The 23,764-nt window shown below is 42.6% G+C and overlaps 1 protein-coding gene across 1 annotated transcript in view; it reads left to right on the plus strand.

Moving 5' to 3' along the window:
- The first annotated feature begins 1,008 nt into the window (after positions 1 to 1,008).
- The window catches only part of stoml2 (stomatin (EPB72)-like 2), a 30,563-nt gene continuing 7,807 nt past the window's right edge, over positions 1,009 to 23,764 (plus strand). Inside the window, exons 1-6 of the mRNA XM_085973030.1 lie at positions 1,009 to 1,161; positions 10,316 to 10,415; positions 13,525 to 13,583; positions 14,625 to 14,726; positions 16,528 to 16,662; positions 17,465 to 17,609. Coding sequence (XP_085829156.1) covers positions 1,078 to 1,161; positions 10,316 to 10,415; positions 13,525 to 13,583; positions 14,625 to 14,726; positions 16,528 to 16,662; positions 17,465 to 17,609 — 625 coding nt within the window. The 5' untranslated portion in view covers positions 1,009 to 1,077. The remainder of the gene's footprint in view (positions 1,162 to 10,315; positions 10,416 to 13,524; positions 13,584 to 14,624; positions 14,727 to 16,527; positions 16,663 to 17,464; positions 17,610 to 23,764) is intronic.

Genomic DNA, 23,764 nt, shown 5'->3' on the forward strand with positions numbered 1-23,764 from the left:
AAATGTTGCTTTAATGTCTCGTGTTACAACTTTGCCTTTTACGAGTTGTTAATTTGATGACACTGATGCCTTGGAACATTGTATTTGTAATGTCTACAGAAAGGTCAACTGTGAGTTAGAGAGGAGAAAAGTTGACCACGGTTTCCGTTTGTGGAAAGTGTGCTTTTGTGTACTCCAGCTGAGGAAAGGTTTGGGCTTGCTGTGGTAAATGCCAGAGTCAGTCCGCTGTTGACGTACCCTAACCAGGCTTACAGGTGAAGAATGGTCACTTCAGCAAGGTGCTCGAGGCCTGGAGGGCCTACCTCCCCATGAGTTGCTACTGAAAGGAGAGAGTGGGAATTGAAGGAACGGGGGCAGGGGGTGAATATTGTATCATGTTTTTTATATTTCTTTTGTTTTAGAAAGTTTTTTTGGTTTATTTTATGGTATAGGAAGGGGATACTATTGTATAAAGTGTCTTTCCAAATTCCCGTCAACAACTGATCAGAAGAAGCAAGCAACTCTGAACTTGGCAGAACTGTTTCCTTGAGCCCCTGATGGTTTGCCAAATAAGGATACTGTGTATTGAAGTACTAATCCATCCAGATCAAAAAGGTCTCGAGTCCTAGTCATCACTCCGACTGAACTTGTTGATTTCAACCAGTTGCAGTACTGTAGTTGTAATGCTGCAAATTGGCTTCAGCAGCACTGTGGAAAAATCAGCGAGGTTCCCTGATCCTGATTGTTGTACAGCGACCCCTGATAGAAAGTACGTGTGTATAAATATCAGTTAACAATAAAATCAGCTTGGCTGCTGCGGAGTCCCCACAGTCAAATAAAACGTTTGCCAACACTCACTGTCCAGAATCGGACCAGAAGAATGGCCACTTAGGCGAGGTAATGAAGGGATATCGATGCTCAACGGGGTCTATCGCAGCTTGAGTCGATGTGTTTAGGACAAAATTAAGGAGAAATCTTTTCTTGTTTTATGTGGCAGATGCTCATTTTCTATTTTAATTTTTACTCCAGCATTCTAGAAGAGGAATACCACAGGCATGGTTAGTAACAACACAACACCGATGGGCATCGAGCCTACCCATGAACACAGTTGTGCTGTTTGTTCCACAGCAGGAAGCCTGGGTGGTAGAAAGAATGGGTCGTTTTCACAGAATACTAGATCCAGTAAGTAGTATCATTTATTGTTTATAACTGATTAAAGAGGGTGTTTCACTATTATCATGGGCCTTATAAATTACTATGATTAACTCTTAATATCGGCTTTTTTTATTGTCTATTTCTAGTTTATTTTTGAAAATTATTAACTGAAATTTTAAATAAGGTCAGGGAATGTGGAGTCAGGGGACAAGTAGCAGAATGGATAGCTGGCTGGCTTCAAGACAGAAAGCAGAGAGTAGGGGTAAAAGGTAGCTATTCAGAGTGGCAGAAAGTGGGAAGTGGTGTTCCACAAGGATCAGTGCTGGGACCACTGCTGTTCACAATTTATATTAACGATATAAACTTTGGAATCAAAAACAATTTCTAAATTTGTGGGGGGGGTGGTGGATAGTCAATACTGAGGAGAGCTACAACAAATTAGAAGACTACATTATTAAACTTGCAGAATGGGCATATAAATGGCAAATGAAATTCAACACATAAATGTGAGGTACAGGTAGACTATCCTTTATCCGAACTACCGAAAACCTCTAAAAACCGAAAGTTTTTTCATTCAGCGTAAGTCGTGCGCACGACGCCGACCCCCGACCCCCCGCCGACGCCGACCCCCACCCCCGACAAATTTCCCAGTCTTATAAAATACCTTCTGAAATCCGAAATTTTCCGAAAACCGAAACACGGCTGGTCCCAAGGTTTTCGGATAAAGGATAGTCTACCTGTATTGCATTTTGAGAAGAAAAATAGGGAGGTCACATATTACTTGGAAAATAAGAATCTAAGTGGCGTAGAGGAGCAAAGGGATCTCCGAGTACAAATACACAAATCACAAAGTATCGAGACAGGTTAACAAGGCCATAAAAAAGCAAACCAAGCACTAGGGTTTATTTCTAGAGGGATAGAATTAAAAAGTAGTGAAGTTATGCTGAACTTGTATCAAACCTTGGAGTACTGCGTACAATTCTGGTCGCCATATTATAAAAAGTATATAGAGGCACTGGAGAGGGTGCAGAGAAGATTTACAAGGATGATACAAGAAATGCAATACCTATCAGGAAAGGATGAACAGGCTGGATCTCTTTTCTCTTGAAAAGAGAAGGCCGAGAGGTGACCTATTAAAGGTCTTTGAAATCATGAAAGGTTTTGATAGAGTAGATATAGAGAGAGTGTTTCCACTTGTGGGGGAAGAGCAAAACTAGAGGCCATCAATATAAGATAGTCACCATGAAATCAAATAGGGAAATCAGAAGAAACTTCTTTACCCAGAGAGTGGTGAGACTGTGGAACTCGCTACCACAGGGAGTGGTTGAAGCGAATAGTATAGGTGCATTTAAGGGGCGGCTAGATAAGCATATGAGGGAGAAGGGAATAGAGGGTTATGCTGATAGAGTTAGACGAGGAAAGATGGAAGGAGGCTAGAGTGTGTTGTGTATGTACCTTTAAGAGAAGAACTGATTCTATACTGCAGTACCGGCAGTGACCACCCCTGTATATAAAGCCATAGCAGGCTTCTGTACTTCAGTCTTGAATTACTCTCTGTTCAGTAAATACCTGTTTTATTGTTCTCCTGCAGTCTGAGTATCATTGATCCTCGGACACTACAGAGTGGAGCATAAACGCTGGCATGGACTGGTTGGGCCGAATGGCCTGTTTCTGTGCTGTGTAATCCTATGTAAATGTATCTGTTAATGAAGTGCCCTCAGTCATGGCAATTCCTCCAAGCCACTTGCCTCAATGGTTGTAACAGACATGATAGTTTGGAGCTGCCTGACCCTGGAAGACACGGTATCAGCTGGGCACTGTTGCATACTGAGCCGCAAATCAGCTTTCCATGGTTGGGCAGTTCCAGGTCAACTCCTAAGGTATTCCAACATACTGGCCAATATTACAGAGAATGGCGATTTTAAAAGATACCCATCACCATTCTTTACGATGCAGAAAGCCTACAGAGATCCTAAAAGATGTGAAGCAAAAAATTATGTACAGGAAACTCTTTTTTTATCCGGGACCGGCGTGGTGCCGGTTAATCAAAAAGTCCGGATTACAGAGAGGTATAGTTAAAAGGTACGAGAGCTCCGTTCACAGCAACAAATCCAGGCTTCCCTGTTGCTTAGCAACAAGTGCAGGAATCCCGGCCACAGACCAAGTGTCCCTGTTGCTTAGCAACAAGTGCAGGAACCCCGATTACACGGCCACAGATCCAGGAACGGCCACTAATATGAAGTAAAAGTTACCTGAACCTACTCCTGAATTTTGCCGGTTAACAGAGATTTCCGGTTATTGAGGTGCCGGTAAATCGAGAGTTTCCTGTATTATTATAAATTTTATAAATTAACTGGTGTGGTGACTCAAGCATTGAGCTCACTAATGAGTTATGGTCATTTTAGTGTTTTGAATATGAGCCATATCCTGTGAATCTACCATGTGTTCTGATTGTGGCATGAGTCAGGGAAGTAGAATTGCAAGAATTAAGCTAAATTGATTGCTTTAAATGTGGACTGGCTGCTGATTGCAGCCTGTTCTGTAACATCACTGTGAGCTGTTCTGTCTCTCGAGTGCTGTTTGTTCTACATTATACAATGACGGACATGGGTGAAAATAACTTGACCTTCAAAACATCTTTGTTTCTTACTCCTTTAACTTGATTACAGGAGTCGCACTCCCTATCTTTGCAGTGCCAGGCTGTGGTCTTTGTCAGGGTTCACACCATCATAAAGATGCAGTTGCCTATCTTAAGTAAGGCTCAAAACTCCCTTTTAATGAATGGAATCTTTCTCTCTCTCGTGCTTTGGGACAGTGGGAGCTCCTCTGCCTGTGCTGTGTCTGTGTGCTGCAGTTAGTAACCCTTTCTTACCCATGTTTCCTGTTAACTTTTCTCATTTTCAAGTGTTTACTTCATAAGCTTCTGACTCTGTAAGGTTTAGTCTCAGTTCAAAAGTTCAGTGGTCACTAGCTTAGAATTGCAGTACACTTGTAGCTATTTTAAGATATTACAATTTAAGAATCATACTTCCCTATTTAACAAACAAAAACTAAAAGCTAACATTATTACAGTATCTTCTTCTCTTCTTAGGCAGACCCTCGGAACCGAGGATGACTTGCTTCCACATTAAAAATGAGTTCGCAGGTGACTGATGAGTCCAATGGGGGACCTACAGTCTCTGTCACAGGTGGGGCAGATGGTGGTTGAAGGGGCGGGTGGGTGGGGTGCTTGGGTTGACGTGTGCTCCTTGCGCTGCCTGCGCCTTGGCTTCCGCTTGCTCCCGGCGAAGAGACTCGAGGTGTTCGGCACCTTCCCGGATGCTTCTCCTCCACTTTGTGCGGTCTTGGGCCAGGGATTCTCGGGTGTCGGTGGGGATGTTACACTTTTTTCAAGGAGACTTTAAGGGTGTCCTTGAAGTGTTTCTTCTGCCCACCTGGGGCCCTCTTGCCGTGCCGGAGCTCCGAGTAGAGCGCTTGTTTTGAGGTCCTGGTCTTCAAACACTCTCTTCCTCAGGCGACCAAAAGCTGCACTGGCACACTGAAGGCGGTGTTGAACTTCGTCATACAATATAAAGACAAATCAATAGCGGTATTATATTCACATTAGCCTGATTAAATATTTCCTTACATCACCTGTTATGTGGAATACGTGGGAACGAGGGGGTTCCAGCAACTTATGCTCTGCTACCAGTAGTAGAGCGAAGGGAGGAGGCAGAGAAACCCAGATTTGGAGGACCAAAGGGTGCAGGAAGGGAAGTGTGGCTGGAGGAGGTAGAGAGGTGTGAGGTGATGAAGGGATTTGAAGATGAGAATTAGAATTTTAAATTGGATTTGTTGGGGGACAGGGAGCCAGTGTAGGTCAATGAGGAAAAGGGTGCTGAGAGTGTAGGAGGCGATACAGGCAGCTGCTTTTTGGACAAGTTGGATTTTATGGAGGGTGGATATTCAAAACCCAGCAAGTAGAATATTAGAGTAAATGAATCTGAAGGTGACAAAAATGTGGATAGAATTTCAGTACTGGTGGAGATGGTCACTTTTGCGAAAGTAAAAATAAGATAACATAGGAAAGTAGGAATTGCTAGACTAAAAATGACCAAGGACCTTCTAGTTCAACATCTACCAACCTGGTAGTCGCATGATACAACAATAATGGAGTTGTTGACTAATCATGGCAATCATTCTCTATCAATTAGTCTACAACAGATTCAAATATGATGCAAGGAAAATCCTCAGTGATGGAGTGGATATAGAGTATGTAGTTCAACCTAGGGTCAAACAGGATGCTGGGATTGCACATAGTGTTGTTCAGCCTAAGCAAGTGGCTGAGGAGGGAAATGGAATTTGAGGCAAGGGAGCTGTGTTTATGGTGTTCAGCTGACATGTTGCGACTCATCAAACACTTGATGTCAGATAGACAGCCTGACCACACAGATGTGGTGGAGAGCGGGAGCTAAGTGTCATCAGCATACATACAGTCACCAGGTCCAGATGGAATGCATCCGAGGTTGCTGAAAGAAGCAAAGGTAGAAATAGCAGAGGCATTGGTCACAATCTTCCAATCCTCATTGGATACAGGAGTAGTGCCGGAGGACTGGAGGGTTGCTAATGTTATACCACTATTCAAGAAAAGGGAAAGGGATAAATCAGGAAATTACAGGCCAGTCAGCTTAACATCGGTGGTGGGGAAGTTATTGGAAACCATTATCCGGGACAAAATAAACTTTCATTTGGAAAGGCATGGGTTAATCAAGGAGAGCCAGCATGGATTTGTTAAAGGCAGGAAGATTGTGACCAATGCCTCTGCTATTTCTACCTTTTGCTTCTTTCAGCAACCTCGGATGCATTCCATCTGGACCTGGTGACTGTATGTATGCTGATGACACTTAGCTCCCGCTCTCCACCACATCTGTGTGGTCAGGCTGTCTATCTGACATCAAGTGTTTGATGAGTCGCAACATGTCAGCTGAACACCATAAACACAGCTCCCTTGCCTCAAATTCCATTTCCCTCCTCAGCCACTTGCTTAGGCTGAACAACACTATGTGCAATCCCAGCATCCTGTTTGACCCTAGGTTGAACTACATACTCTATATCCACTCCATCACTGAGGATTTTCCTTGCATCATATTTGAATCTGTTGTAGACTAATTGATAGAGAATGATTGCCATGATTAGTCAACAACTCCATTATTGTTGTATCATGCGACTACCAGGTTGGTAGATGTTGAACTAGAAGGTCCTTGGTCATTTTTAGTCTAGCAATTCCTACTTTCCTATGTTATCTTATTTTTACTTTCGCAAAAGTGACCATCTCCACCAGTACTGAAATTCTATCCACATTTTTGTCACCTTCAGATTCATTTACTCTAATATTCTAATTTGATTGAATTCTTTAATGAGGTAACGGAAAAGGTTGATCAAGGTAATGCAGTAGATATTGTATATATGGACTTTCGGAAGGCATTTGACAAAGTGCCACATAGAAGGCTTATTAAGAAGATGGAAACCCATGGAATTAAGGGAAAGTGGTGGTATGGATACAGAATTGGCTCAGTGACAGGAGCAAAGGGTGGTGGTGGACGGATGTTTTTCAGACTGGGAGGTGGTTTGCAGTGGTTTTCCCCTCTGGTCAGTTTTGGGTCCATTTACAATAAGAACATAAGAAATAGGAGCAGGCATAGGCCACTTGGCCCCTCGAGCCTGCTCCGCCATTCAATAAGATCATGGCTGATTTAGGGCTCAAAGCCACTTCCTTGCCCGCTCTCCATAACCCTTCACTCCCTTATCTTGCAAAAATCTGTCTATCTCCACCTTAAATGTATTTAATGACCCAGCCTCCACGGCTCTCTCGGGCAGAGAATTCCACAGATTTACGACCCTCTGAGAGAAGAAATTACTCCTCATCTCAGTTCTAAAAGGGCGACCCTTTATTCTGAAACTATGCCCCTGAGTTCTAGATTTCTGCACGAGGGGAAAATCCTCTCTGCATCTACCTTGTCGAGCCCCCTCTGTATCTTATATGTTTCAATAAGATCACCTCTCATTCTTCTAAATTCCAATGAGTATAGGCCCAACCTGCTCAACCTTTCTTCATAAGTCAACCCCCTCATCTCTGGAATTAACCTAGTGAATCGTCTCTGAACTGCCTCCAATGCAAGTATATCCTTCCTTAAATAAGGAGACCAAAACTGTACGCAGTACTCAAGGTGTGGTCTCACCAATACCCTGTACAGTTGTAGCAGGACTTCCCTGCTTTTATACTCCAACCCCCTTGCAATAAAGGCCAACATTCTATTTGCCTTTTTGATTACTTGCTGTACCTGCATGCTAACGTTTTGTGTTTCATGCACAAGGACCCCCAGGTCCCTCTGAACTGTAGCATTTTGTAATCTCTCTCCATTTAAATAATAATTTGCTTTTTTATTTTTCCTGCCAAAGTGGATAACCTCACACTTTCCCACATTATACTCCATCTGCCAATTGTTTGCCCACTCACTTAGCCTGTCTATATCCCTTTGCAGATTCTTTGAGTCCTCTGCACAACTTGCTTTCCCATCCATCTTTGTATCATCCGCAAACTTGGCCACATTACACTCGGTCCCTTCATCCAAGTCATTAATGTAGATTGTAAATAGTTGAGGCCCCAGCACCGATCCCTGTGGTACCCCACTAGTTACCGTTTGCCAACCGGAAAATGACCCATTTATCCCGACTCTCTGCTTTCTGTTAGTTAGCCAATTCTCTATCCATGCTAATATATTACCCCCAACTCCATGAGCTCTTATCTTATGCAGTAACCTTTTATGTGGCACCTTATCGAATGCCTTCTGGAAATCCAAATACACCACATCCACTGGCTCACCTTTGCCCACCCTGCTCGTTACATCCTCAAAGAACTCCAGCAAATGTGTTAAACATGATTTCCCTTTCATAAAACCATGCTGACTCTGCTTGACTGCATTATGATTTTCCAAATGCCCTGCTACTGCTTCCTTAATGAAGGACTCCAGCATTTTCCCAACGACAGATGTTAGGCTAACTGGTCTATAGTTTCCTGTTTTCTGTCTCCCTCCTTTCTTAAATAGGGGTGTTACATTTGCGGTTTTCCAATCCACTGGGACCTCTCCATAGTCCAGGGAATTTTGGTATATTGCAACCAATGCATCCACTATCTCTGCAGCCACTTCTTTTAAGACCCTGGGATGCAGGCCATCTGGTCCAGGGGACTTGTCGTCTTTTAGTCCCATTATTTTACCAATTACTTTTTCCTTCGTGATAGTGATTGTCTTTAGTTCCCCCTCCCTGTGGCCCCTTGATTATCCATTATTGGGATGTTGTTAGTATCTTCTACCGTGAAGACAGATACAAAATATTTGTTCAGAGTCTCTGCCATTTCCCCATTCTCCATTATTAATTCCTCAGTCTCATCCTCTCAGGGACCAACATTTACTTTAGCTACTCTCTTCCTTTTTATATACCTGTAGAAGCTCTTACTATCTGTTTTAATATTTCTTGCCAGTTTACTCTCATAATTCATCTTCTCTCTATTATTTTTTTAGTCATCCTTTGCTGGTTTTTAAAAATTTCCCAATTCTCTGGCCTCACACCAATCTTGGCAACATTGTATGCCTTTGTTTTCAATTTGATACCATCCTTTACTTCCTTAGTTAGCCACGGATGGTACTCCCTTCTCTTAAAATCTTTCTTTCTCACTGGAGTTTTCAATTTTTCAAAAGGACCGAGACTCGGGTGTAGGGGGCATTATAAAGTTTGCAGATGATACGAAACTTGGCAAAGTAGTAGATCCTGATGAGAATAGTTATCGGGTTCAGGATGACCTAGACAGGATGGTGAAATGGGCATAAGCATGGCAGGTGGAGTTCAATGCAGAGAAGCGTGAAGTGACACAGTTTGGGAGGACTAATATGGAAAGACAGTATATTATAAATGGCATGATTTTGAAAAGTGTAGATGAGCAGAGAGACCTTGGTGTCCATATACACAAATCCATAAAGGTATCATGGCAAGTTGGTAAGGTGGTTAAAAAAGCATATGGGTTACTTGGGTTTATAAATAGGGGCACACAATATAAAATCAAAGAGATCATGCTAGAACTTTATAAATCACTGGTTAGGCCTTAGCTGGAGTATTGTGGGCACCACGCTTCAGGAAAGATGTAAAGGCCTTAGAAGGAGTACAGGAGATGTTTACCAGGAAGTAACCAGGGATGAGAGACTTCAGTTATGAAGAGAGATTGGAAAAGTTAGGACTTTTCTCCTTGGAACAGGGAAGGTTAAGTGGTGGCGTAATAGAGATTTTCAAAATGATAGGTTTTGATAGAGTAGATAGAGGAAAAATTACTACTTCTGGCGAGTGGGCAGTAACGAGAGGTCATAGATCAAAATCATTGGCAAAAGATCTAGAGGGGAGATGAGAATTTTTTTCATTCAGCGAGTTGTCGGGATCTGGAACGCTCTACTTCAAAAGGTGGTGGAAGCCGATTCCATAAATAATTTTAAAAGGGTGTTGGACAGGTACTTAAGGATGAGGAACCTACAGGGTTACGGACATAAAAGTAGTGATATGGGACTAAACACGACTGACCTTTCAAAGAGCCAGCACAGGCACAACCGGCTGAATGGCAGCCTCCTGTAAGTTTCTATGATTGTATTATTCAGATGCTGACCCCATGCCTACAGGTGATGTCGCCAAGGGGCAGCATAGAATAGAAATAAGGAAGAGAAGGGGCCATAGATAGATCCTTGATGGACTCTGCAGATGTCAGAGCAGAGAGAGAGAGGAGCCATTGCTCGAATTGTACTGGGTTCATCCAGCCAGATAGGAATTGAACCATGCAAGGGCAATCCCACAGAGCTGGACAACAGGAGAGCCAGTAAAGAACAATGGAATAGTCAAATGGAGAGTTTGAGGAGGGCAAGGAGAGGTCAAACATCACAGTCACAGATAGAATCATAGACATTTACAGCTCAGAAGGAGGCCATTCGGCCTATGATGATGTCATTGGTTCTGTGTAATACAGATTCAGATATAATCTTCAAATTTGTTTTATTAGTTGTTACTGTGCACTAAGTTTTTTCTATCATCCCTGGGGCCTTTATAACATTCAAAGCCACATATTGCATACCTTTGTCTCAAATTAATTTTTGTTGCCTTTACACAGGGCTTGAATTTCTTGATTCCAATTGTAGATCGGATAAAATATGTACAGAGCTTAAAGGAGATTGTTATTGATATTCCAGAACAATCTGCTGTCTCATTAGGTAAGTACTATAATTAAATATTTGATTTTGAATTTTCTAATTTACTAATTTGTCATAATGTGCTTGTTATAAACTTTCTGCAATATATAGAACATGCAGCATTCATATAGCATTAAGTACTTGGAGCTGTGGCATTTATTTTGCATAAACCACTGTCAACATGCTCCTTCATCAAACAGGTTAATACTTTTGGGTGAGGTTGCTACGGCAGCTGATTGTCTGGGTGCTCTGGTTCCTTCCATGAAAGCTCAGTGCTCAATCTGATGAGAACCCCCTCAGAGAGATCGTCACATCTAGGGTGTATGACAGACCTACTGTATTACTAGACCAAACCTTCAAGAAGGTTCCACAATTATCAATGATGACAGAGGATTTTTAAATTATTTGTGTACTGGGAGACATGGGCTCAGCTAATTACATTCTTGCTTCTCTGGGTATTAAGTTGCCAATCTTGGCTATTTAGTCAGGGACAGCACCAAATTGGCAAGGATTTGATCTTGCTGTCCGCTTTGACAAATTTCCAGCTGACCACAGAGCAGCATTGGCAAGCCATGGTGACCTTATTTGTTTGCTGACTCTCTTGGTACACAGCATCTCTGAGGGGCTGAGTAGAGACAAAGCTCTTCCTCAGCAGGAGGAAGAGAAAATGGGGAGCCAGTCAACACATCGAATCTTACAGCACAGAAGGAGGCCAGTCAGCCCGTCGTGCCTGTGCCGGCTCTTTGAAAAAGCTGTCGAATGTAGCCCCACACCCCAGCTTTTTCCCCATAACCCTGAAAATTAGTTATCTTCAAATACAAGTCCAATTGCCTTTTGAAAGTTCCTACGGAATCTGATTCCACCACCCTTTCGGGTAGTGCATTCCAGATCTTAACAACTCTCTGTGTGGAAAACATTTCTTATCATTTCCTCACTAGTTCTTTTGCCAATTATTTTCAATCTATGGCCTTTGGTTACCGACCCACTTGCTAGAGTTTGCTGACGATGCCACCTTCCATACCAGTGCTTCCAACATGTCTCCCTTTTTCTTCAACCGAGGATTCCCCTCTACTGTGGTTGATACGGCCGTTGACCGTGTCCGTTCTATTTCCCGCACTTCTGCTCTCACCCCTTCCTCTCCCTCCCAGAACCACGATAGGGTTTACCCTTGTCCTCACCTTTCACCCCACCAGCCTCCACATTCAACAGATCATCCTCCGTCATTTCTGCCACCTCCAGCGTGATCCCACCACCAAACACATCTTCCCTTTACCTTCCCTTTCAGTATTCCGAAGGGACCGCTCCCTCCGCGCCACCCTGGTCCACTCCTCAATCACCCCCAACAGCCCTTCCCCTTCGCCCGGCACCTTCCCGTGCAAGCGCAGGAGATGCAACACCTGCCCTTTTACCTCCTCCCTTCCCATTGTCCAGGGCCCCTAACAGTCCTTCCAGGTGAAACAGCGATTTACTTGTGCTTCTTGCAATTTAGCATATGGTATTTGCTGCTCATGATGCGGTCTCCACTACATTGGGTGACCACTTTGTGGAACACCTCTGTTCAGTCCGTAAGCATGACCCCGGGCTTCCGGTCACCTGTCACTTTAATTCTCCGCTCCACTCCCACTCTGACCTCTCCATCCTCGGCCTCTTACACTGTTCCAATGAAGCTCAAAGTAAGCTCGAGGAACAGCACCTCATTTATCAATTAGGCACTTTACAGCCTTCTGGACTCAACATCGAGTTCAACAATTTCAGACCATAACCTCGGCCCCTATCATTTTTTTTCTCTCTCTCACATGGCAGCTGTTGATGATTCTGCCATTGTCATTTACACTTCATCTAGAATCATCTTTTGTTTCTTAACTTGTCCCATTACCATCTCCTTTTGCCTTGCACCATCATCCCTTTTGTCTCTTAATCTCTCCTGCCTTCCATCCCATCACAGACATTCCCTTTTGTTCTAACCTCCCCTCCCCCCTCTCCCTGCCCCTACACTTGCTTAAAAACCTGTTATATCTCCAACTTTTTCCAGTTCTGACAAAGGGTCATCGACCTGAAACATTAACTCTGTTTCTCTCTCTACAGATGCTGCCTGACCTGCTGAGTATTTCCAGCATTTTCTGTTTTATTTCAGATTTCCAGCACCCGCAGTATTTTGCTTTTGTGCTAGAGTTTCCTTCCTACTTGCTGTATCAAAATCCCTCGATGTTAGGTCTCCCCCTAACCGTCCGAAGTCCAGGTCATTTATATATATATAACAAGAAAAGCAGTGGCCCTAATACTGACCCCGGAAGGGGGGGGGGGCCACTATATACTTCTCTCCAGCCAGAATAACATCCTTTCACCACTACTGTCTGCTTCCTATCCCTTAGTCAATTACATACCCAAGTTACCACCGTCCCTTTAATACCGTGTGCTTCTATTTTCCGAATAACTCTGTTATGTGGTACTTTATCAAATGCCTTTTGAAAGTCCATATATATAACATCTTCTGCACTACCTTTACCAACCCTCTCTGTTACTTCATCATAGAACTCAATCGGGTTAGTTAGACAGGATTTGCCTTTAACAAATCCGTGCTGGCTGTCCCTTATTTAACCCATGCGTCGCCAAGTGAGAATTAATTTTGTCCTTGACAATTGTCTCCAGTAGTTTCCCCACCACTGACATTAGACTGATTGGCCTGTAGTTACCAGGTTTATCCCTCTCATCTTTTTTTGAACCGGGTGTAACATTTGCAGCGATATAACGCGAGCGCTATTGTGCATCTCATAGTTTTGAGTAGGACTAGAAAAGTTTCAAATTGGGTTTCCTAAGTACTGTACCTTTAACCAGGGAGTCTTTGTTAATGTTTTTATAAGCAGTGGAAGTAAAGAAATAGAATAAGTTTCAAACTAATAGTTTTTAATTTTTAAAGATTTTTGCCTTGTTTTATAAATTCACTTGCAATCCTTTAATCTTATGCATTCATAGTTTAATTGTTATGAAATGCCCAGATTTGATGTTGGGTTACAAATAAGTTGATGTTAAATATTTGTTAGTTTCATTAACAAATGTATTGCACGCATGAAATTTAATCGAATGTTGATCAATATTTGTAAAATTCACAAATTTTCATATACTGTTACAGATAACGTGACTTTACAGATAGATGGTGTACTATATTTACGAATAATGGACCCATACAAGGTAACACAAATGATGTTTGTAATTTTTTCCCATTGCCTGCTTTTAGTAAAATACTACCGCTTCAGGCCTTTGTGAACTGTTGTAGCACTATAAAGCGATTAAATTTAGCTGTTTTACAAATTTCTGCATTCCTGCAAGTTTGTATCATGAAAGTAACTAGTTTTTATAGTATTCAAATATAAAGTGAATTATTACTATTGTGCCATCGTTGCTGGTTTCTAATCCAATCACACGCTCAATAGTAAAGTCTGAGAGAAACGTAGGTGCTTATGTTTATCTCTGTCTCTTCCCATCCACTGGAATCCCAATGCTGCTGAAGATTCCTTTCGGTTTCTCCATTCGCCGGCACTGTCGGCCCGGCGATTGGGAGGGAAGGATCGTGCGTTGGGGGGGTGGGGCGGTGGTCGGCATGGCAATCGGGAAGGAAAGATCGCCCGTTGTGGAGGGCGGGGGTCAGATCAGGAGGGAGGGAATGATCGCGGGTTGAAGGGGGTCGGCATATAGCGAGGCAGGAGGCTCGAGATCGCTGTTTGAACAGTGGGGTGGGGGTGGGGGTCGACGGATCACCGCAGCGAATAGAGTTCACGGCCGGCATAAGGTTTGCTTGAAGGGCCGGAGGGAGCACTTCTGCTCCTCCTGGCTCACAAGTAGTGCTCTAAAAAGTACTTGCCTTCTGTAGCTGCCAGCTCTCATCTCCGTGTGGCCGCCCGGTTTCCCGAGCCCTGGGAAACCCGGCCGGCCACCGTTAAATTTAAATCAGCCTCCCAACTGCACTGTGGGAGCCTGATTTAAATATTATAATGAAGTGTCCCACGCCTCCAAGATGAGGAACAGGCACGCCTCACAACCCGCCATTGTAAAAATAGCAGTAGGCACATACGTGACCGGTTGGGGTCGTGTTTTGCAGTTTTTAATTTTGAACCCTCTCCTGTCTGTGTGGAGGTTAATATTGGCCCTGTTACTTTTTAATGAATAGTTAGGCAGTAATGGATTGATGTAGCTGAAAGAATATTTGATTTTTTTTTTCTCTTCCTCTTTCAGTCAAGTTATGGGGTTGAAGATCCTGAGTATGCAGTTACTCAGCTGGCCCAAACAACCATGAGATCTGAACTTGGGAAGCTCACACTGGACAGTGTTTTTAGGGTAAAGTAACTTAGAATTTCGTGCCTCCAATGCTTTTTCAAGGTTGTCTGTCTGCTGTTTTGTATAGTTCATTGTTACTATTAACATATCTGGTTCTAAGGAGGAGGGTGATGTGCCTCCAGTTGCAACACTGGATGGAAAGATCCATGATATATGTCCAAGTCAAGATGGTGTGTGACTTGGAGGGGAAGCTGGAGTTGATGGTGTACCCACGACATTGCTGCTCTTGTCATTCTCAGTGAGAGTCACAGGGGAGGGAGGTACTGTCAGGATAACCTTGGTGAGTTGCATCGTGTAGAGCGTACATACTGCAGCCAAAGGGCACCAGTGAAGGAGAGGATGGATATTGAGTCTAGTGACAGGTGCATCGATCAAGTGAACTACCCTGTCCTGAATAGTATCGAGCTCCTTTAGCCATGTTAGGCCTGCACACTCCAGGTGAGCGGTGAGTATTCCATCATGCCTCTGATTTGAGAATTGTAGATGGTAAAGAGGATTTGAGGGGTCAGAAGGTGCATCATTCATCGCAGGGTACCCAGTCTCTTCCCAGTTTGTAGCCACAGTATAGATATGACTGATCCAGTTAAGCGTCCGTCTTCAGGGATCAGAGAGGACTTTCTGGAGTTTTGTCCTGAATTGGCTTACGGTTTTTTCCATCTGTTTTGTGTGACTGTAGCGGGTGTGTTGATGGTGTGTGTAGGCTTCATGTTGGGATGGAACAGGCTTGGTGGACTAGCTAGTTTTTTTTCTTGTCCTTTTTGAATGCTCGTAGATCTTAAGACTATTGATGAACTCTGTAGAGGTTAAACTTTTATCTTTGAAGTTTGGCTTGGTCTGTTATAATTTAAGAAAAGCTGCAGAGCCATGTGGAGGAATTTAAATAAATATCTTTCGGAGTTTTGTGTGGATGTTGAATTGGTTTTGTTTTATGCATGCCTTACTTGTGATTTCACTATTCAAAATTAGTATTATTTTTGGTAAGCCCCAATTTCAGTTTGGATGGACCTTGCTTTTCCTAAAACGTTAGCAGTGTCCTCTTTGTATAATTAGAGGGGAGCACCTAGAATCATGGAATGGTTACAGCACAGAAGGAGGCCATTCGGCCCGTCGAGCCCATGCCAGCTCTCTGCAATAGCACTTCAGCTAGTTCCACTCACCTGCACTTTCACCGTAGCTCTGCAAAATGTTTTCTTTCAAGTATTTATCCAATTCCCTTTTGAAAGCCACAATTAAATCTGCCTCCACCACCCTTAGGCAGTGCAGTGCGTTCCAGATCCTAACCACCGGCTGCGTAAAAAAGTTTTTCTGCCAATCACCTTAAATCTGTGTCCTCTGGTTCTCCACCCTTCCGCCAATGGGAACAGTTTCTCTGTATCTACTCTGTCTAGACCCCTCATGATTTTGAACACCTCTATAAAATCTCCTCTCAACCTTCTCTGCTCTAAGGAGAACAACCCCAGCTTCTCCAGTCTATCCACATAACTGAAGTCCCTCATCCCTGGAACCATTCTTGTAAATCTTTTCTGCACCCTCTAAGGCCTACACATCCTTCCTAAAGTGTGGTGCCCAGAATTGGACACAATACTCCAGTTGAGGCAGAACCAGTGTTTTATAAAGGTTCCTCATAACTTCCTTGCTTTTATACTCTATGTCTCTATTTATGAAGCCCAGGATAATATCCTTCTATCTATTTAACTTGATCAGCTTTGACTTTCTGACACACAGAGGAGAGTGGTGTTAACTCATCTCCTTGTTACATTTTGAAGACTGAAAAACTCTCATCTCTCTCATTGTTCTGCAGGAAAGAGAGGTACTGAATATGAATATGGTCACTCAAATAAACCAAGCGTCAGATACGTGGGGAATCCGCTGCCTGAGATACGAGATCAAGGATATCCATGTTCCACCTAAAGTAAAGGAAGCCATGCAAATGCAAGTATGTGTTAACTTTGAAGTTTTCTTCAAGGAAAAAATTATTGGCTTACTTAGTATTTTCTGCCTGGGAAGTGTTATATTTGTCAGGAATAGATGCAGGAGGGTACAACCACAGTACATCTCATTTTAAAATATTGTGCTGTTCATTCATTTCCTTTATTTATTCCATTTGTCAAAAATTGATTAGAAATTTGCCTTCTGCTGCTTAAATATTGGAAGACCTGATGTTTCTGTTTATTATTAAGTACATTCATGAAAGTTTTGTTTAAAATAATTCAGCAATTTTCTTCACTCTCCATTAAAAATTATTTCCCATCTTTTTCTAAACTTCTCCCTGTGCCAACACTCTTCTGTAACTGAGAAGGAAGCCAGGCGACCTATCACCATGGCCGCTGATAATGCCCCCACCCGCAAGCCAACCACAAGGAGATGCAGGAAAAACAGAGCGACACACCTGCCAAAGCTTTCCTTCCTCCCTGATGAGGAAGCATCCGCTTGGTGTCTTCCTTCATAGTCCAATCTCTTGTCTTAACTGCTTTGGTCTATGGTGATTACACGTGCATTCTGCATTCCTGATCATCATGTTTGTGCACCGCCAGGTTTCCATGCAGTTTATCATGGTTGCATACAACAGATTATAATATATGTGCCTTGTGTGTATGTAGAATAATTTTAGAATAGACTAACTTTGTTGTGCTGTACAATTGATTATCTTTGTTGCAATATTTAAAGGTCCCGACTGACCTTTATGGTTTGATGACACAAAGAGAATGTGGTTTGTTCATTGGGTTACATCGTTTCAGGTTGAGGCTGAAAGAAGAAAGCGTGCCACTGTGCTGGAATCGGAAGGGACCAGAGAAGCTGAAATCAATATAGCTGAAGGGAAGAAGCAATCTCAAATTCTGGCTTCTGAGGCATCAAAAGCAGAAAAGATTAATCAAGCTGCAGGTTGGCTCTTCACTGCTGAGGCTACACATTTTTTTTTCCTTTTGCTTAAATAGGTCTCGCATATGTTTTACAGATGACTTCATTTCTTTTCTCATAGTAAATTGCAGATTCTGATTAGGTGGCTAAACACATCTGAAATATTTTGATGAATAATTGGTTTACATTTTTAGCGTGATACATAGTAATGCTCATCTTACACTCCAGCTGCTTGTGGGTCGGAATCTCACAGCTGTATGACTCAACTGTGGTGATTTTTTTTCGTGTTTGGCTGCCACAGAACACTGACAAAAATGAAGTTTTTTTTTTGTCTAAATTTGGCATGGTAGCTGTCCTTTTAAGTTCAGGCACAATGCATAAGGAGTAAAGTTCCCTCTAAGCTGCGCTTTGTTGTGCGCGGCCTGTTTATTTCAATGCGCGGTCCCATTAAATTTCTGCGCATGCGCCGTATTTCCAGTGGAAAATCGCGCAGCTTAGAGGGAACATTGATAAAGAGTTAAAGTGCCAGTTGCACATAAAATCTTGTATCAAGCTTAATTGGACAATCTTTCAAGTTCAATTTGGTTGTTTGAAAAAGGGGCCAAGCCACTTTTGAACAGAGATAGTCATTTGTTCAGTTATATGTAGGATAGGCAGTTATTTTCAAATGTGGTCAACAATTATTGAAAATTAAGGATGTCTCAGTTAACTGATTTTGGCAATATTTAAGGACATGTAGCTGTTCTAAGAGTCTATTGGAGTTCTTCAATGAATAATCTTAAGTCGAGCAGGTCCCATAGTGGTAAAAAACTCTGATGGCAAGCCCAGCACGTGAGTGTAAGAGACAATGCTGAAATGTTTGCAAATATCTTCAGCCAAATGTGCCAATTGGACAATCCCAAACAGGTCCACCTGCCAAGGTCCCACAATCGCAGATACCAGTGTCCAGCCAATTTGTTTCACTCCATGTAACATTAAGAAGTGGTTGAGTGCATCAGACACAATGAAGGCTATGAGCCCTGACAATATCCTGGCTGTAATACCGAAGAACTGTGCACCAGAACTAGCCGCCCCCTTGCTAAACTGTTCCCAATAAAGCTATCACACTGGAATATGGAAAATCGCCCAGGTATGTACTACCCAAAAAAAAACAGACAAATCTAACGTGGCCAATTACCACCCTATCGGCCTTCTTCCATTCATCAGTTAAGTGATGGAAGAAGTTATCAATAGTGACATCCGCTCACCAATAACTGGATCACCAACGCCAGAACCGTTCAGTGCCTACCTCATCACAGCCTTGATCCAGACCTGGATGCAAGAGCTGAAGGCTAGAGGAGAGTGAAAGTAGCTGCCCTTGAAGGAGGTTTGCTGTAAATATGTGTGTTATGTCACTGTTAGTTATTTGCTTCATCTTGTGTAAAATAAACTAATTTATTAATTTAAACTTAAAACAAGGTCTGAAGTAGTGATGCTCTGTCACTTTTCAAAGATGGGAAAGAGATCCTCTGGAGACAGGATGGTTCCAGTAGCTAAAAATAATCGGGAGACAGATCGTTGCCGAAAGTTTACCTAGATATCCAGACTAGTAAAGATATTCTTGAAAGCGTAGGCAGTTGAAATTAATCTAGGAGAGCAATCTAAAATTTCCAGCTAAAAGAATCTAGAGCAAGAAAGGTAGAAAAGACCCAAAAAGGTTCTGAACACCTCATGATAACATTATGCTAACGTCTCCAATGGGGAGCAAAATGAACTGTCCATCTCTGCACACATCCAGCATGTTTCCAGTCACAGGTGGATGGGACAGCACTGGTGGTAGTAAAGTCCCTATCCATTTGACAAGTGATGCTTGAAAGTGAGCAAAGTAGGACACAGAGGCGGGGGGGGAAATTTCAAAAGGGGAAAAAAAAGATTTTGAGGCAGGCAGCACAATGCTATAAGGCATTGGAGTACAGTGGAGTAGAAGGTTGTAGATTAGATATCCCCACTCCACTGAGATCCCAAGCTCTGCCTTGTTGGGAGAGACAAACATCTCCCAGGAGGCAAGAGAAATTCACAAAGTTGTTTCCATTAATCCGCTCTCCTGGACTTCCTGGCGGCTAACAAAGATAGCAGATTGGGTGTCATGCACCCAAGCTTCTATCTATGTCATTCTGAGCTAACTGCTTGGCTTGGAGTTATTCAGAAGCAATCAAGAAATGTTTTGCCTTGCATCTGGAGGTTTTTCTTGTGTCCACATAGCAGTTCTCCCACAGCAATGCAGCTGTCATTGATAATCCAGCAGCGTAGAGGTTTGCAGGTACAGACCCACATCCTACTTTTTTATGCCTCTAATATATAAGTTTCTTGACAGATTTTGCATTGGTTAGTATTATTAGTTTTTACATTGCAGCTGATGAGTTGATTAGATTTCACAAGAGAGGTTTGTATGAAGAAGGGAAAGAAGGCCTTTTTGACCATTTTTCTTCATTCTTCCACAATAATAGCCTCTGTGTCCCATTACAACATTATTTCAGAAATAAGTTCATTCTACTGGGAAATAGTACCAGCTGTTGTTCACCCTCTGCAGAAATATTTCTTAAATTTCCCCTCGTAACTATGTGTCCTTTTTGTCCTGCTGCCCTGGTGTTTTGGTTGGGATTACTTTTTCTATCCTGTATTTTCTATACCTCTATAACATCTCCTCAGACCTCTCCATAAGACTCGAGAGCTCTTCCATTAGACCCAAGGAATCAACCTCTGATCGATGGTAATGCCGACATTTGCAGAGATGCAGTTGAAGATCCAGTCCATTGCACGACAGAACAGGGTTGGAAGCAGGACGCATCCCTGCCTTACTTAAGATCTGGTGTCGAACCACTCAGACTTGTGGTTCCCCAGTCATACTGTAGGTCATGTAGGTCTTGAATTAGGCTCAGGAGGATGTCGGGGATGCCAATGCCTTCCATAGAGAGTTTCTCATGACAGGGTGCTGACTTTTACATAAATTGAAATCCATGAAGGGTGGAAAATGGGAGGTCACTGGAGAAATCGAGTCTGAAGGTGACAAAGCATTGATGAAGATTTCAGCATCAGTGGGGCTGAGCTAGGGTTGGACGTAGGCAATGCAACAGAGGTGGAAATAAATGGCCTTAATGATGGATAGGATGTGGGTTTTGAAGCTCAGCTGTGAGTCAAATAGGATCTTGTGTTGCTGGATTAAGTACCTTAGGTTCTTGGGTGTCCCGTACATATAAGCATTCCTCTATTTCTCCTGTGTCCCTTACATACAAGAATTCCCTTATCTCTCCTGGCCCTGCATCCTTCCTGAGTGTCCTGTATCCTTGTAAATTATACCCCCTTCCATCATCCTGGATTAGCCATGTCTCAGTGATTCTTATTCAGTTATTTTCACTCCAGTCAGGTGCTAAATTATTTCTGTGCAAACCAACACAAACACTTAAACAAAAGCAAAATACTGCGATGCTGGAAATCTAAAATAAAACAGAAAATGCTGGAAATACTCAGCAGGTCAGGCAGCAGCTGTAGAGAGAGAAACAGAGTTAACGTTTCATAAGAACATAAGAAATAGGAGCAGGAGTAGGCCAATCGGCCCCTCGAGCCTGCTCCGCCATTCAATAAGATCATGGCTGATCTGATCCTAACCGCCAATCCACTATCACAGAACCATCTCCTGAATCTGACAGAATTAGACACACGAAATAGGAGCAGGATCAGGCTACACGGCCCCTGAGCCCGCTCTGCTACCCACAGGGCCATGACCGATCCGAACCTAGACTCATGTCCAAATTCCTGCCCGCTCCCTGTAACCCTTAATTCCCTTTACTTCTAGGAAACTGTCTATTTCTGTTTTAAATTTATGTAATGATGTAGCTTCTACAGCTTTTTGGGGCAGCATATTCCATGGACCTACCACCCTCTGAGTGAAGCAGTTCCTCCTCATCTCAGTTTTGAAAGAGCAGCCCCTTATTCTAAGACTATGCCCCCTAGTTCTAGTTTCACCCATCATCGGGAACATCCTCCCCGCATCCACCCGATCCAACCCCTTCACAATCTTATATGTCTCAATAAGATCGCCTCTCATTCTTCTGAACTCCAATGAGTAGAGTCCCAATCTACTCAACCTCTCCTTATATGTCCATCCCCGGGATTAACCGAGTGAACCTTCTTTGTACTGACTCGAGAGCAAGTATGTCCTTTCTTAAGTATGGACACCAAAACTGTACGCAGTATTCCAGGTGCGGTCTCACCAATACCTTGTACAACTGAAGCAATACCTCCCTATTTTTATATTCTATCCCCCTAGCAATGAAAGCCAACATTCCATTGGCCTTCTTAATCACTTGCTGCACCTGCATACTAACCTTTTGAGTTTCGTGCACCAGGACCCCCAGATCCCTTTGTACTTCAGTACTTTCCAGTTTCTTGCCATTAAGATAATAACTTGCTCTACGATTTTTCCTGCCAAAGTGCATAACCTCACACTTTCCAGTATTGTATTCCATCTGCCAAATCTCTGCCCACTTACTTAGCCTGTCGATGTCCCCTTGCAGGTTTTTTATGTCCTCCTCACTCACTACTTTCCCTCCCATCTTAGTATCATCTGCAAACTTTGATATGTTACACTCGGTCCCCTCCTCCAAATCGTTAATATAGATTGTAAAGAGTTGGGGACCCAGCACTGACCCCTGCGGAACACCACTAGTTACTGATTGCCAGTCTGAGAATGAACCATTTATCCCAACTCTCTGCCTTCTGTTAGATAGCCAATCCTCTATCCATGCCAGAATATTACCCCCAATCCCGTGATTTTTTATCTTAAGCAATAATCTTTTGTGTGGCACCTTGTCAAATGCCTTTTGGAAGTCTAAATACACTACGTCCACTGGTTCACCTTTATCCACCCTATACGTTACTTCCTCAAAGAACTCCAGCAAATTTGTCAAACATGACTTCCCCTTCATAAAACCATGCTGACTTTGTCCTATTAAATGATGATTATCCAAATGTCCTGTTACTGTCTCCTTAATAATGGACTCCAAAATTTTACCTACTACAGATGTTAGGCTAACCGGTCTATAGTTTCCAGCCTTCTGTCTACTGCCCTTTTTAAATAAGGGTGTTACATTAGCAGTTTTCCAGTCTGCCGGGACCATTGCCGAGTCCAGGGAGTTTTGGAAAATTATTACCAATGCATCCACAATCCCTACCGCCACTTCCCTCAAGACCCTAGGATGTAAGCCATCAGGTCCAGGTGATTTATCCGCCTTGAGTCCCATTATTTTACCGAGTACCACTTCCTTAGTGATTTTGATCGTGTTTAGCTCCTCCCCCCCTTTAGCCCCCTGTTTGTCCAGTGTTGGGATATTCTTAGTGTCTTCTACTGTAAAGACTGATGTAAAATATTCATTCAGTGTTTTTGCCATCTCCATATTTCCCACCATTAATTTCCCGGTCTCATCCTCTAAGGGACCAACATTTACTTTAGCCACCCTTTTTCTTTTTATATAACTATAAAAACTCTTACTATCTGTTTTTATATTTTTTGCTAATTTACTTTCATAATCTATCTTCCCTTTCTTAATCAATCTTTTTGTTATTTTTTGCTGTCTTTTAAAGTTTTCCCAATCCTCTATCCTCCCACTAGATTTGGCTACCTTATATGCCCTTGTTTTTAGTCGAATACTATCCTTAATTTCTTTACTTAGCCACGGATGGCTGTCTTTTCTTTTACACCCTTTTCTTCTCAGTGGAATATATATTTTTTGGAAGTTGTAAAATAACTCCTTAAATGTACACCACTGATCATGTATCGTCTTACCCTTTAATCTATTTTCCCAATCCACTCTACTCAATTCTGCTCTCATACCTTCATAGTCTCCTTTATTCAAGCTTAGCACGCTTGTTTGAGATCCAACCTTCTCACCCTCTAATTGAATATGGAATTCAACCATGTTATGGTCACTCATTCCAAGGGGATCCTTTACTAGGACATTTTTAATTAATCCTGTCTCGTTACACAGGACCAGATCTAAGGTTGCTTGCCCCCTGGTCGGTTCAGTTACATACTGCTCAAGAAACCCATCCCTAATACACTCAATGAACTCATCCTCAAGGCAGCCCTGCCCAATTTGATTTGTCCAATTAATATGATAGTTAAAATCCCCCATAATTATAGA

This window comes from Somniosus microcephalus, chromosome 2, assembly GCF_052327205.1.
Source record: "Somniosus microcephalus isolate GS21.2 chromosome 2, FLI_Smic_1.0, whole genome shotgun sequence".
Lineage (NCBI taxonomy): Eukaryota > Metazoa > Chordata > Chondrichthyes > Squaliformes > Somniosidae > Somniosus > Somniosus microcephalus.